The sequence below is a fragment of the Thamnophis elegans genome, chromosome 4, assembly GCF_009769535.1.
Source record: "Thamnophis elegans isolate rThaEle1 chromosome 4, rThaEle1.pri, whole genome shotgun sequence".
Lineage (NCBI taxonomy): Eukaryota > Metazoa > Chordata > Lepidosauria > Squamata > Colubridae > Thamnophis > Thamnophis elegans.
In genome coordinates, this window is record NC_045544.1 from 130,026,501 (window position 1) to 130,044,116 (window position 17,616).

General features: G+C 42.9%; 1 protein-coding gene across 1 annotated transcript in view; it reads left to right on the plus strand.

Annotated features, from left to right (window-relative positions):
• Positions 1-17,616, plus strand: part of CLUH (clustered mitochondria homolog) — a 127,040-nt gene that overhangs the window by 69,833 nt on the left and 39,591 nt on the right. Inside the window, exons 7-10 of the mRNA XM_032214796.1 lie at positions 699-824; positions 2,320-2,467; positions 7,905-7,997; positions 12,260-12,954. Coding sequence (XP_032070687.1) covers positions 699-824; positions 2,320-2,467; positions 7,905-7,997; positions 12,260-12,954 — 1,062 coding nt within the window. The remainder of the gene's footprint in view (positions 1-698; positions 825-2,319; positions 2,468-7,904; positions 7,998-12,259; positions 12,955-17,616) is intronic.

Consider the following 17,616-nt stretch of genomic DNA (forward strand, 5'->3'; position numbering starts at 1 on the left):
GACATACAGATATAATAGAGCCTGCCCATTCCTATGGCAAGAAGTACTCATATACTCAAAGAGCCAGGGGGCTGAGTGGAGAAGCTCCGAGCCCAAGGAGTGTTCACCATGGATCTGTCTTTGGAGGACTTGGGATGTTCCACTTGAATCCTGAACTTCCAAGCTGTGTAATGTAATACCCTGTTTCTCCCAAAATAAGACCTCCCTGGATAATAAGCCCAATTGGGCTTTTGAGCGCACATGTGCTAAAATAAGCCTTCCCCGAAAATATGCCCTCCCTGAAAATATTGCAACACAGCAGCAGCCATGAGGTGACCACGCTCACCGCCTCCTGCACCTCAAAAATAATAAGACTTCCCTGAAAATAAGGCCAAGTGCTTATTTTGGGGGTCAAAAGAAAATAAGAACCTGTCTTATTTTCAAGGAAACATGGTACTTCTTTACAGAGAGGTCAAATTGGCATTCACAAACAGGTTAGTGGGACCTGGTTCCCTATGAGAAACCATTTGAGTTGAAGAGTTGAGTTGATCAGGTGCCATGTAACACACCTGTTATATCCAGAATCTGCAGAATCAAAACGGGGGTTGATTTCTGATTTGCTGAATGGCTTGGTGACTTGGTTTTTCTCCCCACCTAAAGATTAGGCTGTGGTTAGCTGTGGCGTTGCCACTAAACATCTTCGTGTTTCTTCCTTGCAGGTCCACAGCTTATAACTTCAACCCGAAACCTGCTAATCCCAGCTTCCTCAGCCATTCCCTGGTAGAGCTCCTGAACCAAATTAGCCCCACTTTCAAAAGAAATTTTGCAGCTCTACAGAAGAAACGGTAATTTTTCTCTATTAGCCTTTTATAGTCGCTCTCTTCCCCCCTCTCTCCCTCTCCCTCTCTCCCCCTCCCTCCCACTCTCTCACACACTCCCCCTTCCTCCCTCTCACTTTCTCTCTCCCTCCCTTCCCCTCCCTCCCTCTCTCTCCCTTCCCCTCCCTCCCTCCCTCTCCCTTCCCCTCCCTCCCTCCCTCTCACTCTCTCTCCCTACCTCCCACTTTCACACACGCTCCCTACCTCCCTCTCTCCCTCCCCCTCCCTCATTCCCTCTCTCTCTCACACACACATACACACACACCCTTTATGCATTCCAGCTGATAAACATTTTTTCATTTGTTGTTTCCTTTCCATTTTTTGTGTTACATTTTAGCATTTTAAGGATGCACATTTTAGCATTTTAAGGATGCACAATTTATTATTTACCAGATGTTTATCCCTGCCTTTATTACTTCATAAGTAACTCAAGGAAGTGCACATACTTGTTACTCCTTCCTTTTTCCTATTTTCCCCACAACAACAACCCTGTGAGGCAGGCTGCGCGGAGAGAGAGAGAGAGTGACTAGCTCCGAGTCACCCAGATGTTTTTCATGCCTAAGGAAGGATTAGAACTCACAGTTTCCTGATTTCTAGACCAATATTTTACATGAAACTGGCTGTTTATTTATTTTTTACATGTTTGTTTTTAATTCTTGCTTTTTGCTGGTAGAGCACCCAAGGCAGATAACATAAAAAAACCCAGCAAAAATAATTAACATCTCATTTCTAAACCCACATTGAAAAAGCCTATCTGGAGAATAGTTATTATTATATAAACACATATGCGGCTGAATCATTTGGGCTCTTGATAGCATACAACAATCAAGTACAGTAAGAACTTCCACAATGAAGTAGGAAGTGTCAAACTCAAGGCCCATGGGCCGGATCCAGCTCGCAGGGTGTTTAGATCTGGCCTGCGGGGCCGCACTGGAAACAGCAAAGGATTGGCCTGCAGTGCCTCTGCCAGTGAAAAAGGAGCTCGAGAGGGCCGCAGGCGCTCCCCGTTTTCAGTTATGACGGCCTCCTGCAGCGCTTTGCCAGTGAAAATGGAGCCTGGGAGGGCTGAGCGCAGCCCTCACGAGCTCAGTTTTCACTGGGAGACTGCTAGCAAAACAAACTACTAGCGAAAGTGGCATTTGATCACAGGAGGGATGTTGAGCTGGCCACGCCCACCATGGACCCGCCCACCATGGCCCCCTGAGGTCAAACACAACCCTGATGCGGCCCTCATTCAAATCGAGTTTGACACCCCTGAACTAGAACAAAACATCCACAGTAAAGGAAAAGAAAAACAGGATTTGTGAAAGAAGAACCTCACAGTCAGCCGAGTTACCACAACTTTTAATTCCATTTTTAAAACAATATGTTAATCTCAGTTTGGAATTTGTAGGCTATTGGGGGGGGGGGAGGTATGTTTTAAAAGAGTGGTAATGATGTGTTTCATTTTATTCCAAACCAGGGTCCAGAGGCACCCACTAGAGAGAATATCCACCCCCTTCCAAGTATACACATGGACAGCTCCTCTAGCCGAACATGCCATGGATTGTGTGAGAGCAGAAGATGCTTACACCTCTAGACTGGGCTACGAAGAACATATCCCGGGACAGGTAAAGACACACCGGGCTTTGTGGATCTCTTCATTTACTTTTACAGTTCGTCTCTATGTTCCATTAATTCTTACCGTCTGTGAGGCATCTTCTGTTCTGAATCCACTGCCCAAACACGACTAAACCCTCTGAAGTGAACTCAAAAGATTCCTTTAGTAGGAGTGCAGGCTGACAAGTTCATCCAGCAGAGTGATGAATACTTGTCTGCCACATCTGTTCATCTCTGCCCTCTGCCTTTTATCCTCAGAGCTAGGGTGGAGCTTCAGTTGCAGTGGTGGGTCTTCCATCCCAGGGATCGGCCCGTAGGTTTCCACTGCTCTCCTCTCCTCTACCTTCTACGCATCTGCGTTTCAGGCACTGGACCCAGCTGTTCCTCCTCTTCTTCATCAGCCACCTCCAGACCTGGGACCAGTGGTGGGTTTCAAAAATTGTTTGAACCTACTCTGTGGGTGTGGCTTGCCACCCATGTGACCGGATATGAAGATTCCGATGACACTTGTCAGAACCACCTTAAATTACCTCACACACAGCACTGGCATGCATAAGAATATGATGTAAACTTGTTTTTTAAAAGGCATCTTTGGTTTGTGTTAAAACAACTTCAACACACGCAATGTTCTGATTGCACCACAAACGCAGTAGTCATCCTTACCTTTCACAGAGGCACTGAGTTTTATAAATATGAGCGTGATAGTGTAGAGTAATCATATCCAAGGACCAGTGGTGGGTTTCAAAAATTTTTGGAACCTCTTCTGTAGGTGTGGCCTGCTTTCCGGGTCCACTGGTGGAACCTCTTCTAACCGGTTCGGTAGATTTGACGAACCGGTTCTACCGAATAGGTGCAAACTGGTAGGAACCCACCTCTGCCTGGGACTGTTGACTCTCCATCTGAAGGCTGATGGGTGGCCCAGGCTCCACCTCTGTCTCTCTGTCTCTGCCAGCTCTATTTCCTTTTCCTCCTCAGAGCTCTCAGGTTTCCTTGCCGCTGACCCTGACTTCCACGCCTCCACCTCTTCCTCTGATTTGGCTGCCAGAGGAGCTGGCAGCCGACAGGCCACCAGACCTTTTAAGTCTCATGAGGTAAAAAAAATTACTTTGAGAACCAAATGTCTTGAGGCCTGACGAGACCAAAGGAATGCTGATAACCTCTGGGCAGTTTCTTGTTTCTAATATAATTAAAGATCAGAAGGAGAAAAGGAGGAAGAAATGACGAACTGAAGACAGGCCTGTCAAAAGTAGAGCAGACAATCATGGCGAAAAAGGAAGAGCTGATGAATAGATGGCCTCTTCATATATCTCTCTGAACAAAGAGTGGATAGGAGATTGTCCACAAGTGATGGTTGCTCCCTTCTGGGACGCTACAAAACAAAAATAGGTTTTGAGCACTGGAAGACAAAGTAATAGCCCTCTTGTTGAAACCCTGGTTGGCGTCTTAAAAGGACACTGGATTTGTATCCTTATACTTTTCTAATCCCATTCAGAAATTGCTCACTAGCTACTTCTCAGCTATTAGAAATCTTTGGAGAGACAGATTTGAAAACTCTGGTAATTCAATCCTTAATGAAAGAAATTCTAACTACAAGCTTCTGTTCTTAAAAAAAAGAAATTGAAATAAACAGTAAAAAGCTTTTATTTTTATTTTAGAAAGTTATAAACTAATTAAAGGTCCAAATAATTTGGACTAAGACTTCTGAATTAATTATAATGAATACTTCCCGTGGGAAAATTAAATTGTTTTGAATTTTTTTTAAAAAAACAATAAGACTTTAAAAATTGGACACTAGAAGGGAACTAAAGATTAAGGAAGAGCACACAAATATGATTAACAGTTACAGACTGGTGCAAAATATTCTTAACACTGGAAATATTGAAGGACACTTTTTAAAAATTGAGTCAAAGGTTAATATTAACAATGTCAACAGAAATATCTGTCTCTATGAATAGACCAAAAGCCGTGAGAAAAAGTACAGGTTTTACCTGACAAGACATAGACTGAGTGATAGGCTACAAGCATTACATGGAAAAAGATGCTACAAAGACATTACATAAGTAACCATATGATTTTTTAAAAAATAACTAAAAGGGATATGCAATAAACCAAGAGAATAACCTGGATAATTTTTCTATATTCCACTTATATACTAAAGTTGTTAAAACTTTGAAGAATTTCATATGAGAATGGATAAAGAAGAAATGGGAAAAAAATCAAATCCTGTGACATTATTTGAGTGGACGAAAGATTAAGATTGTTAGAAGTAAAAAAAAGAATATAAAGTTGGTTTATTAGATCAAGCTAATGTGGCAACCCCTCAAATATTGGAATATTGCTATCATGTCACCCCTAGTCTTTCCTTTCATCAAATTAGACATACCCACTTCTCACAAACAAAGAGAACAAACGAAGCAATGTTGTCATTCCAAATGTTGCAGGAATATCCAGAAAGCTCAGGAGGATTTTCAACCAACACAACATCCGTACACACTTTAAACCCAAGAATACATTAAAGCAGGAGCTTATCCACCCCAAGAATAAAAAGCCCAGATGTAAACTGAGCAATGTGATTGATGCAATACAATGCAATGAGACAGATGCAGATTATATATTGGGGAAATAAATCACTTCACAAACTTACGTTACAACACAAGAGAAAAAACCCCATCGGGATAAGGTTCAGCGGCCTCTCTGCATCCGAAATGCAAAGGTTGTTCTTTTGAAGATAGCAAAGTCCATATTCTGGACAGAGATGATCACTGGTTTGAAATAGCAATAGCACCTAGACTTCTATACCGCTTCACAATGCTTTACAGCCCTCTCTAAGCAATTTACAGAGTCAACAAATTGCCCCCCAAAATCTGGGTCCTCATTTTACCTATCTCGGAAGGCTGAGTCAACCTTGAACTGATCAGAATCGAACTGCTGGCAGTCAACAGAGTTATCCTGTAATATTGCATTCTAACCACTGGGCCACCAGGGCTCAGAAAGAGGGATTAAAGAAGTTATCTAATGTGAAAATTGAACAGCCCTCTTAATAGGAAGTAGGGGGGATACGACACCACTTACCTCTTGTTTAGACACAGTCCTTTCAACCGTGACCCGACAAAAGGGCGAACGACAAAACCGCGCCTGACTCAACCGCATCGCTAAAACCGCGGCGACAACAGTGCTGAGACAACAGCGCAGAGACAGAAGGGTGCTTTAACTTAAGGTAACGGTTACGTTTAGGGTTAGGTTTAGTGTTACGTTTAGCGTTAGGTTTAGGGTTAGGTTTAGCGTTACGTTTAGCGTTACGTTTAGGTTTAGGGTTAGGTTTAGTTTTACAGCGCGCTTCTGTCGCCGCGCTGTTGGCGCGATTCAGCGCTCATTCGTTGGAGCGCTTTAGAACACGCGGTTTTGTCACCGCGGTTTAGTCGGGCGCGGTTTTGTCATTCGCCCTTTTGTTGGTGAACCATTTCAACACTCCCAAGAAGATTCCTCACTCATTTGCGCTCTGATTCAGGTGACCCTGAGGATACGTACAGAGAATTCCCTGAGGCCTCCCAGAGAGCTCACAACTCACCTTTAGAGTGCTAATGACTACAAAGAATATAAATTCTTCCATTCCCCACCGTTCAATCAGAACCAGGGGTGGGATTCAGCCGGTTCGGGCGAAATGGTAATTCTGGTGATCGGTTGGCCCCGCCCACCCGCCCCTGCGCTAGTCCATCCTGTATTTCCTCTGTTTGAAGTCCAGCTGGTAGGCACAGCAGAGTGGATTGCCACACCTCCACTGTTTTACTCACTGGGGGCTGCAGTAGAAGGTAAGTTTTGGAGCTGTTTTCAAACACACCGCAAGTGCGCTAAGCGGACACTCAGCGAACCGGTTGTTACACCGGTTGAATCCCATCACTGGTCAGAACTGGAGGAAGCTTCTTGGATGAGAAGCGAAAGGTTTTCAAGGAAACAAAAAAACACCCAAGAAAGTCCAATTGCCTTTTTCCAAAAGCTCCATCGAGAATCTCCATCGACCAAATTTAAAAAAAAAAAAAGCCCACAGGTCTATTAAAATAACCATTTTAGTTTTGAACTGTTTCATCTTTTATTTTGGCACTCATTAACAGCTCTCTGCAGTCTTGAAAGGTGCTTTTAATGTATGAATTAAGGTTGTAATTCAGTTCCATTTCACCTTAAGGTCTTTGTTTAAGTGCTCATTATGTCTCCTTCCATTTAGTCAAGTGCTTTGAGAAGCCCTTTTAGGGACTAAAACCTTATTTTTTTTAAAGAAAAAGGAAAGTGTACTGATCCTTTAAAGCCACTTAGCGAATAAGAGTACATTATGTGGTTCACACCCCATAAATCATTGTTTTAACAGACTTCAATTAGCAGACATTTTTGCCGTTTGGATACTACTCACATTTAACGTACCATTTGTTGTTTCTGATGTAGTCTTGCTTTTTTCCCCCATCTTTGTTCATCTGTGTCATTTGTGTCAGTTTACAATAATTCAGATTATATAAATCAATGCAGATTGGATTTAAATGGCATATTTCCCGCTCTCTTCAAATTACGCCTAACTATTTACTGTAGTATTTTTAGGAGCTTCTAAATTATGTTTCCCACAAGGTAATAAAGTAAATGCAAAAATATCATTTCCTGCCTTCTTAAAACAAAAGTTGCTTTGTGAGTGAGATGAGATTCCCCCCCCACTAAATTTGATATATAAATAAAAACATGAATAAAAAGCTCACGAGCTGTTCTCTTGCAAATGAGACACCTGCCCAGTTTTACAGCTGAGAAGCCACCATTTCTTGATCCATTTGAACTGGCAAGCCACAGATAATCCTGGTTAATACGGTAAAATCAGAGATGGTATGCAGCTGGTTCAGACCAGTTCACCCGAACTGGTAGCCGAAATCGCGGATGCTGGATGCCCAGCTCTATGCCGTCTTATTTAGGCATGTTTTTAAGGCCGGGTGCGCGCGCGAGCAAAGCGCATGCACAGAAGGCGCCCGTGCGCCCGGTGAACGGGTGATAACAAAATGTGCAACCCACCGCTGGGTAGCTCAGCTCAAAAAGGAAATGTGGTTTGAAAAAGCCAGAAATTTTCAGTGAGCCAAAGAGAATAGCAATAGCAATAGCAGTTAGACTTATATACCGCTTCATAGGGCTTTCAGCCCTCTCTAAGCGGTTTAGAGAGTGAGCAAATTGCCCCCAACAACAATCCGGGTCCTCATTTTACCCACCTTGGAAGGATGGAAGGCTGAGTCAACCCTGAGCCGGTGAGATTTGAACAGCCGAACTGCAGAACTGCAGTCAGCTGAAGTAGCCTGCAGTGCTGCATTTAACCACTGCGCCACCTCGGCAGAGGGCCTCATTCTGTATTTTGCCCAAGGTTGGAAAGTTGGTGTCTTTGTGTGCTTGCATTTAATATATTTAGCCTCTTCCCTGATCTCCTTTCAGACCAGAGATTGGAATGAAGAACTGCAGACAACCCGGGAGCTGCCGCGAAAAAACCTGCCGGAAAGGTTGTTGAGGGAGCGAGCGATCTTTAAGGTAAATTTCAAACCCTGCAGGAGAAATAGACAAATCCAGAAAGACGCAGCAACAACAAGCACAACCACAAGTTTCTAGTCCTTACCGTTATGAAGGATGAAACCTGTCATATTTTATGTCAGGGGTCCAAGTAACACTCCCCCCCCAACGAAAGAAGACTCCGAGGCTTGAATTTCCTCAAAGTTCCATTTTATTAGAGACGTCATGTTGGCACATCTGGGAAAACCCGAATCTGAAAGTTTCCAGGTGTTCCCCACCCAAGTGAAAGTCCCTGTCCAGCACCCACATGTCCATCACATGGCCCAATCAGGCACCATCCAAAACTGGAGATGCCTCCCAGTCACACCATCGCAGCTGCAGGGCAAGGTGGCCTTGACTCTCTGAGAAAAGAATGTTATTTTGACTTTATATCACCCATATTCCATATAATCCCCCCTCCCATTTTCCCACCGTAGAAAATGTGGAAGGCCTGAAGGCCAAAATGTAAAAGATGGCTTTCAGGTCTTAACATTTTACTTTCTTGCTCAGTGCTAAATTTGTCTGGTAAGGCTGTTTTTTTCACCAAGAGCATAGAGTCTGGTTTAAGGCAAGACGCTGTAACAAGATAAATTTGCTTCCTTTGGTCAATAATTAAAGTTTACAGGACTAATCCTTTCGCTAAAATCAGTTGGAATAAGCCACTGGATTGCTGAAAGCAAAGGTAAATTGCAAAAGGTTGGATATTTCTTGCATAAGAGGTGACCATGGGTGTTTTAGTCCCAAAGCCCTCAGAGTCTCATTAAGAAAGAGATCATAGGTTAGCGGTCAAAGGTTAGCGGTTTGTAATTTGGCATGCCAAAAGTTCTAAGATTAATCCTTCGCTTCCTCGGTTAAATTCCAGATAACGGGAGATGCAAATTGTCCGTCTGACTGAAGGTGATCGAGAAGGACCCAACTTTAGCATCAGAACTGCTGCTTTGTCCAAAGTTTAGTCATTAGGATCTCCAGGAAGACTTGGGGAGAGGGGGGGGAGAATAGTAATGGCCACTGCCAGTCAGGGTAGGTCAAGAATTGGCAGACTAAAACTACGGGATTACAACTTTTAGACAACCTTGTTCAGTCTATGGTGGTTGGAATCAGTGGAAGGTGAAGTTACCGTATTTTTCAGAGTATAAGAAGCTTCTCCCCCCCACCCAAAAAAAGAGGGAGAAAATCTGGCTGCGTCTTATACTGAATACAGCATTTTTGGCCTACTGAAACCCTGCTTCTTCACAAAAATGGACGTGCATAGGCTTTGGGAGGCCTAAAAAGTGCTCCTGAGGGCTGGGGAGGGCAAAAACAAGTGAAAAACTGGCCATTTTGCTTGGTTTTGCCCTCAGCCCATAGGAGCACTCTGCAAGTTTCCCAAAGCCTCTTGCATGCCCTGTTTTTTGCAAAAAATGGTCCCCTTTTTGCAAAAAACAGGGCGTTTTTTGCTTGTTCCCCCACCCCCAGGAGCACTTTGCAGGCCTCTCAAACTCTCTGCATGCCCCGTTTTTCATTAAAAAAATGAGGCATGCAGAGGGTTTGGGAGGCCTGCAGAGTGCAAAAACCTTTTTTTAAAATTTACCTCTTCAAAATTATGGTGCGTCTTCTACTCTGGTGCATTTTATAGTCTGAAAAATACGGTATATATACACCTGGAAGCTAATAAATGACCTACTTCAGCTGCAGGTGGTATTAAGCTAGTTCAGTCTTTCTCAGTCTTGGCAACTGGAAACTTTACGATGTGTGGATTTCAATTCCCAGAATTCCCCAGCCAGCGTGGCAGTAGAAGCATACACATAGTAGAAGTTCATCCACAGCCAGAATTCTGGGATTAGAAGTCCACGTATCTTACAGTTGCCACGATTGAGAAGCACTGAGGTGAATCATGCCAACTTCTAAAATTCCTGTTGTTGATGCAGTGAATGATTTAGTGTCCTTCACTTAGCACCAGGGCCTTAGTACCTGAGCCTGATTCTATATATTGGAGGCCTAAAATGTAAAGGATAAGAAAAAGCGAAATTAGGTTGTTCCCTTTATTTAAAAAAATAATGTTATTTCATGATAGTGTTTTTGTCTGTTATATCCTGCAGCTTGATAGGATGGAATCCAAGAAAAAGCTTTCTCCTTTTCATTGTGATCTTGTTATATCTGGTAGAATTCCTTTTTCATGTTGTGTTTTTTTTAATGTACAATTACCAAAGTGCAAATAAATAAAAACAGGTATTAAAAAAATACAGCATAAGCAGAGGACTGTTGTGGGGAAAATAGAGGCTATATCCCACCATGAGTTGATCAAAAATAAAGCTGAGATTAAAAGAAGAGAGGGGAGAAAAGAGAGGAAAGGAAAGGAAAAGAAAGGAAAGGAAAGGAGGCCATGAAAATGATTAGGTTTTTGCCTGCAATAGTTCTACTCCAGTTGGGCAACTATGAAAACATTTCAATCATTTTTGCAACCAAAACCAATTCTGAGCAAGCAATAGTCGATCTAAAAAGAAAAGGGGATTGAGAAACTACCATCCGATGTGATCTACTGTCTCATCTGGAATGTGTTTAACCATTTGAGCCCTCGCTTAGTGAATAGGAGAGAGTTTAACAAGGCTGGGGAAGGGCAGGGAAATGATCGCAGAGAGACAGGTGAATGAGCTGGCAGCTGATCTCACGGAGGGCAATGTAGCCCAGGTGGCCAGAAGCCTGGGAAGAAACTTTTCATTCACAGAGCTTCAGCTTTAATTATACGTGAAGCTGGGAAAGTGATCCTAGTGTTTTCATGAAGCCGTATTCATCCTAGCCTAGCATTAAAGGAGCTTTGCTAAAATCTGTGCTTGCTTAATCTTGCCCAGGTGCATGGGATTTGACAGTGTGCTGCGCAGATGTGGGCTCTGGGATCAGTGTGCAAATACAACATTTTTGATTGACAGCAGTCATCCAGGGTGTCAGGTAGTGGTGGGATTCATCCAGTTTGCACCTATTCGGGAGAACCGGTTGTTAATTTTCTAAGCAGTTCGACGAACCAGTTGTTGGAAAAAATCTCCTTTTGTTTCTTTCCACTTTACAGGGCTAATCCTGTAAGGAAACATTCTGATGTTGCTTTTAGATTAATCTTGATTGCCCTGCTTCCAGAAACTGCCTCTCCAGTTAACCCTTATTACATTGTAACAGCTAAGGCAAAGCACCCATCGACTTGAGTGAGTTGAGTTGGTCACACCCACCCAGTCACATGACCACTGAGCCCCACCTACCCAGCTGCTCATTAGGACAAGGAACCGGTTGTTAAATTATTTGAATCCCACCACTGGTGTCAGGGTTCCAAATAGCATCCAAAATTAAATCAGAGTCTAAGGCAAAGTATTGTTCAAAGTTCCAATTTATTAAGAGAGCCATGTTGGCACATCTGGGAAAACCCGAATCTGAAAGCTTCCCGACTTTCCCCACCCAGTTGAAAGTTCAAGATCTTGCCCCCACAACCACAAGTCCATCACATGGTCCAATCTCCCTCTGCCATGCTGACAGTTCCACCCATCCAGTTCCGGTCAGGTGCAGAAGTGCAAAGACAAAGGATGACCTTGATTTTCTAGAAAGAATTTTGTTATGGCTACATCTCACTCCTACAATCCCCCCTCCCATTTTCTCATAATAGAAAATGCATAGTAGAATAATAGAAAGTGTGACAGGCCAAAGATCCAAAAGAAAAGATGGCTGCAGGCCTGACACGGGGTGTTTAACAGCATTTTCCAGTGAAGTTCTTTTTAAGCAAAAGCAGAAGGGTTGGGGTATACAGACAGTCCTAACTTACGGCCACAACTGAACCCAGAATTTCTGCTGCTAAGCCAGACAGTTGTTGTGAATTTTGCCCCATTTTGCGACCTTTCTTCTCATGGTTGTTAAGCGAATCTCTGCAATTGTTCAGTTAGTAACACGGTTGCAAAGTGAATCTGGCTTCCCCGTTGACTTTGCTTGTCAGAAGGTCACAAAAGCTGATTGTATGAGACTGCAACTGTCATAAGTACAAGTTAGTTGCCAAGCATCCGAATTTTGATCAGGGGATCATGGGGATGCTGCCACGGTCATCGTAAGTGTGGGGAAACAGTCATAAGTCACTTTTTATTTAGTACTGCTGTAACTTCCAACGGTCACTAAATGAATTTTGTGAGTTGGGCACGGGTCCTTGAAAACAGGCACGCAGACTATTTGATTAAACTAAGGAATGCCACCGTTCTTGCAATCTAGTCATCCTTTGACTGTTCCGTCCTTCCCAGGTTCACAGTGACTTCACTGCAGCGGCCACCAGAGGTGCGATGGCTGTCATTGATGGCAACGTGATGGCGATCAATCCGAGCGAGGAAACCAAGATGCAGATGTTTATCTGGAACAACATCTTCTTCAGCTTGGGTTTTGACGTCCGGGACCACTATAAGGACTTCGGAGGAGATGTGGCCGCTTACGTGGCTCCAACCAATGACCTCAATGGGGTCCGGACATACAATGCTGTGGACATTGAAGGACTGTACACCCTGGGCACAGTGGTGGTGGACTACCGAGGGTACCGGGTGACGGCTCAGTCCATCATTCCAGGCATTCTGGAACGGGAGCAAGAACAGAGTGTCATCTACGGCTCCATAGACTTTGGCAAGACAGTCGTCTCCCACCCCAAGTATCTGGAGCTGCTGGAGAAGACCAGCCGACCGCTGAAGATCCAGAAGCACCTGGTTCTCAACGACAAGAGTGAGGAGGTGGAGTTGTGTTCTTCCGTGGAGTGCAAGGGGATCATTGGCAACGACGGGCGCCATTACATCCTTGACTTGCTCCGCACCTTTCCCCCCGACCTGAATTTTCTACCTGTGGAGGGGGAAGACATGCCCGAAGAATGTCAGAAGATGGGCTTCCCCAAGCAACACCGGCACAAGCTTTGTTGTCTCCGGCAAGAGCTGGTTGATGCCTTTGTGGAACATAGGTGAATCCCCTTGGTATTCCTTTCTCTTTTGCTCCCATCTTCCTACAGGCAGTCCTCAGCTTATGACCACAGCTGAGCCAAAAATTTCCCATTTCTAAGCAAGACTGTTGTTGAGTGAATTTTGCCTCATTTTACAACCTTTTTTGCCACAGTTGTTAAGTGAATCACTACAATTAAGTTAATACAGTAACTCCTAGACTTACAACAATTCATTTAGGAACCGTTCAAAATTGAAACATCGTTGAAAAAAACAACCGTTGACCATTTTTCACATTTACAACCATTGCAGCATTCCTCGTGGTCAGGTGATCAAAATTCAGCTGCTTGACAACCGATTCATACTTATGACGGTTGCCGTGTCCCAAGGTCATGCGATCACTTTTTGCGTGATCAGTGGGGAAGCTAGATTTACTTAACAGCTGTATTACTAACTTAACAACTGCAATGATTTACTTAACAATTCTGGCAGGAAAGATCCTAAATTGGGGCAAAAGTCACAAAAATCTCACTCAGCAACAGAAATGTTGGGCTCGGTGGAGTTGATGACTACCTTGCGCGAGATCACAGCCCCCAGAAGCTTCCATTCTTGGCGTGGAAAGTGTTTGCAAGCCAATGGGAGGCTTGAAGCAATGAGATTTTGCTGCCCCCAAGTCTTGTTGGCTTGCAAACACTTTGGGCGCCGAGACTGGAAGCAGGCAAAAAACCCGCGGCGGAGTGACTGCAGAGGAGACAGCTCGCTAGATCTTCATGAGGTAAGTGACCCTGCACGGCGGGATGGGTGGGAGCAATTGTGGGCACCCCACGGGAAGAAGCATGAAGTGTCTCGGTGGGTTGGGGGAGGCCTTGGCTGGTCTTAAGCAGGTAGCCTGTTCCATTGCTAGCCCCCCCTGCCCCCATGGCCCTCCCACTCTGAGATATCTCATGTGCATTTAACAACTTGCGCATTTGATTAGTGAATGCATGGGTGAAAGCACGGAATGATCACATTCGTTTGACGTGATTCACTCCAACGAATCCTCGGGTTACAAATGTAATGGGCAGGCTCCATTATATTCGCAACTCGAGGACTACCCATATAACGCTTCATGTATTATTAATCAAACCTATATCCTGCTGATCTCATCGGAGGGCGACTGCAGGCGGCTTACAGACATTCAGTTCGTACACACTTTGAAACATTAAAACAATATCTAAGGATCGTAAATTTAAATTTTCAATTAAATTTAAAACTAAGCAGGAAGGACAGGGTGGGGCGTTCTCTATCATCCACGTCCCAAGTGCCGCACCCCCATTGGGGCCTGCAGGCACATTGGCATGAGGTTTTCTTCAGGGCCTTTCGGAGGCCTTCAATTTTATTTGAAGGAAAATTCAGTTTAACATTGGTAAGCTTACTTTCCACCCCTCATGATTTCCCACAAAACTTCAAAACAGCTGCCAATTCCAGCACCAGTGTAATTTTGTTGAGGTATTGAACATGGACCGAAGAATTCCAGTTTCGGATCCCCATTCAGCAAGGAGACGAGCTTAATGAATAATGAGATCAAGTGAAGACCTAACAGTTGTGTTTGCGCACAGCATCCTGTGTGTGGCTTATGTTAACAATTCTGATGGTGGCTTAGCAGGCTGTGTGAATTCAGATATTTTTGCTAGCCAAGAGCCACATCAAACCTTGAGAATATGTTATTTCAGATATTAAACGCTTTGTCAGAAAATAGCCAGCTTCTAAGTCTGACTTACCCTCCCAAAAGAATTGTGGAAAACAAATTAAGAAAGACCTCCCTTGAGCTCTCGGAATAAAGAGGCAATAAAAATGCAATCACTAGATAATAATTTATTATAATAATTTATCAATAATTTTTTATTATTATAATTTATCAATAATTTATTATTATAATTTATCAATAATTTATTATTATAATAATTTATCAATAATTTATTATTATAATAATTTGTCAATAGTTTATTATTATAATAATTTATTACAATAATTTATTACTTACTTGTCACATAATACCTCCAAGGAATTTTTTTCCAAAATTAAGAGATGTCTGTGGAGATTCTCAGTCATCAGGTTATGGTTGTCCCAAAGGACAACTTTATTCAAGAGGCAACTGGACTTTCTGGTTTTTCTTTGAGGACATTTTGCTTCTCATCCAAGAAGCTTCTTCAGCTCTGTAAGGGAGTAGAAGAAGGTCTAGGAATCCATGTTCCTCCTTTGAGTTTTCTGCTGCCTTTCTTACCCTTTGATGGAGTTCATCCAATGTCCCAAACCCTGAATCTAGGCTAGCAAACATGCTGTGTCCAGAATAAACTGAATCATAGCTTAAAGCATACCGTAGGTGATGCAACATATCCAATCTCATTTTAACCTGGTGTGGTTTATTGTTATGAACCTAGTTACAGGTAATGCTCGAATAAAATGGAATCAGAATTTCCATTCCTAAGCAGGGAAGTTGTTAAGAGAGTCAAGGCCAATTTTATGACCTTTTTTTTTTGGGCCACAGTTGTTAAGCTAATCGCTGCAGTTGTTAAGTGAATCAGGTGGTTATTAAGCGAGTCCAACTTTCCCCGTTGTCTTTGCTTGTCGGAAATTGACTGGGAAGATTGCAAGTGGCAATCAAGTGACCACCGAATTCTTCAGCTGTTGTAAATTCATATCAGTTGCCCAAATGTTGATCACGTTAACACGAGGATACTGCAGTGGTCATAGGTGCGAAGTCATAAGTAACTTTCTTCAGTGAGGTTGTAATCTTGAACAGTCACTAAATGAACGGTTGTAACTTGAGGACCACCTATATTCTCCTTAATTAGGAGTTGCAGGTTATGGTTGAGGTTCTGTTTGAGGTAAATCTTGTGATTGTGCAACATGCTAACTGTTCAGAGATCTTAAGGGGGGCATTTCTATTCCGAAAAGATTTCTTTCCTAAACACTAGTTGAAGCTTCCTGGAAGCTCCCAAAGCAATTAAATTTTAAAGTTATTAACTCAAAAGATAATTTAGAAAACAACCCAAGAGGGGGGAAAACCAGAAATACATTACAGATTTCACCTCTGCGTATTGTTACATTTATAACTTCACAGAAAAGGGAGGAAATATGAAACTGCTAATTAAAATGTATTTATATAGTGTATTATTTACTGACACCTCATTCCAAAGGCAGCAAACAAAACATATATTACCAACAACATTTGAGTTCATAGATTAAAATCATACCAGTGTTTCTTAAAAACAAAGCACTTTTCATCTATAACACTTTCCAAAATTAAGGCTCCTGATATTCATTTGTTAGCAAAATTTCCTTTGCAAAGCTCTAAACTTCAACCATCTCAAATTAACCCTGGCTGTCTATTTTAGCAAAGTTTCTTTTTATGACTTTTCCCATAAATTAAAAGACATCCTAGCCCTGCGACTGAATATAAAATTGGTTGTTGCTCAATAAGATGGCCGTGTTTAGATAAACCAATATACAGAACTGCGATTCTGTATTTTTAAAGCAACATTTTTAAAAACTGTCCTCTGAAAGGATGGGGAACTAAAACAATTCTAAACCTTAAAATGTAAGTCTGAACATTTGGGGACAATATTTCTGGAAAATTCAGGGACAAGAAGAGGCATGCTCATGCACCTGAAAGTATCAAGATAGCTGGAACCTCTGGGGGTCCGTCTGCACATCTGGTTTGAGCATCAGCAGCAGAGGTGGGTTCCTACCAGTTCGCACCTATTCGGTAGAACCGGTTCGTCAAATCTCCCGAACTAGTTAGAAGAGGTTCCACCAGTGGACCCGGAAAGCAGTCCACACCTACAGAAGAGGTTCCAAAATTGTTTGAAACCCACCACTGGAAGAGAGAGATACGCAGAGAGACAGACAGACAGACAGACAGACAGACAGACACAGAGAGAGAATCACATAGAGAGAGGGAGGGAGGGAGGGAGAGAGAGGCAAAGAGCCACACACACAGACACAGAGACAGACTCACACAGCGAGAGAAAGAGAAAGAAAGGAAAAAAGAAAGAAAGAAAAAAGAAAGAAAAAGTGAGAGAGATGAAAGAAAAAAAGAAAAAAGGGACAGAGAGACAAAAGGAAGGAGAGAGAGAGAGAGTGAGAGAGAACACATGGCCAGCAAGCCACTCCTATCAGATCACATGGCTGGCAAGCCACTCCCACAAAGGAGACCACACCCACAGAGTAGGTTCGAAAAAATTTTGAAACCCACCACTGATCAGCAGACAGGTTCATTTTCTAAATTCAACTAGCACCAATTGAGTTTAAAAAAAAAAAAAAAAAACTAGTAATCAAGGAAGCAATGGTGTAGATTGGATATGATTTCTGTGCTGCATCTAATTGTGCTGTGATTTTTCAGGGGCCTCTGTGGCTCATGGTCAGAAAAACCCACCTATAAATCAAATGATCAAAGCCACGCCTCCTTTGGACACGTTTAAAAAGGGGGGGTCATTCACAGCCATTTTGAGGTTCTTTTTTTTTAACCCCTGTTGTTAAATCCATTTGTCAAATTGTGAAAGTTAAAAGCCACCAGGTCCAGAAATGTTTCTCCATTCATTCCTGTCTTCACAACAGCTCCCCCCTCCCCAGTTGCATCAGTTAAACATCAAAATCTTAACTATTGCAGCTGGGAATTGGCCTAAGGGGGTAAGAAATTCATG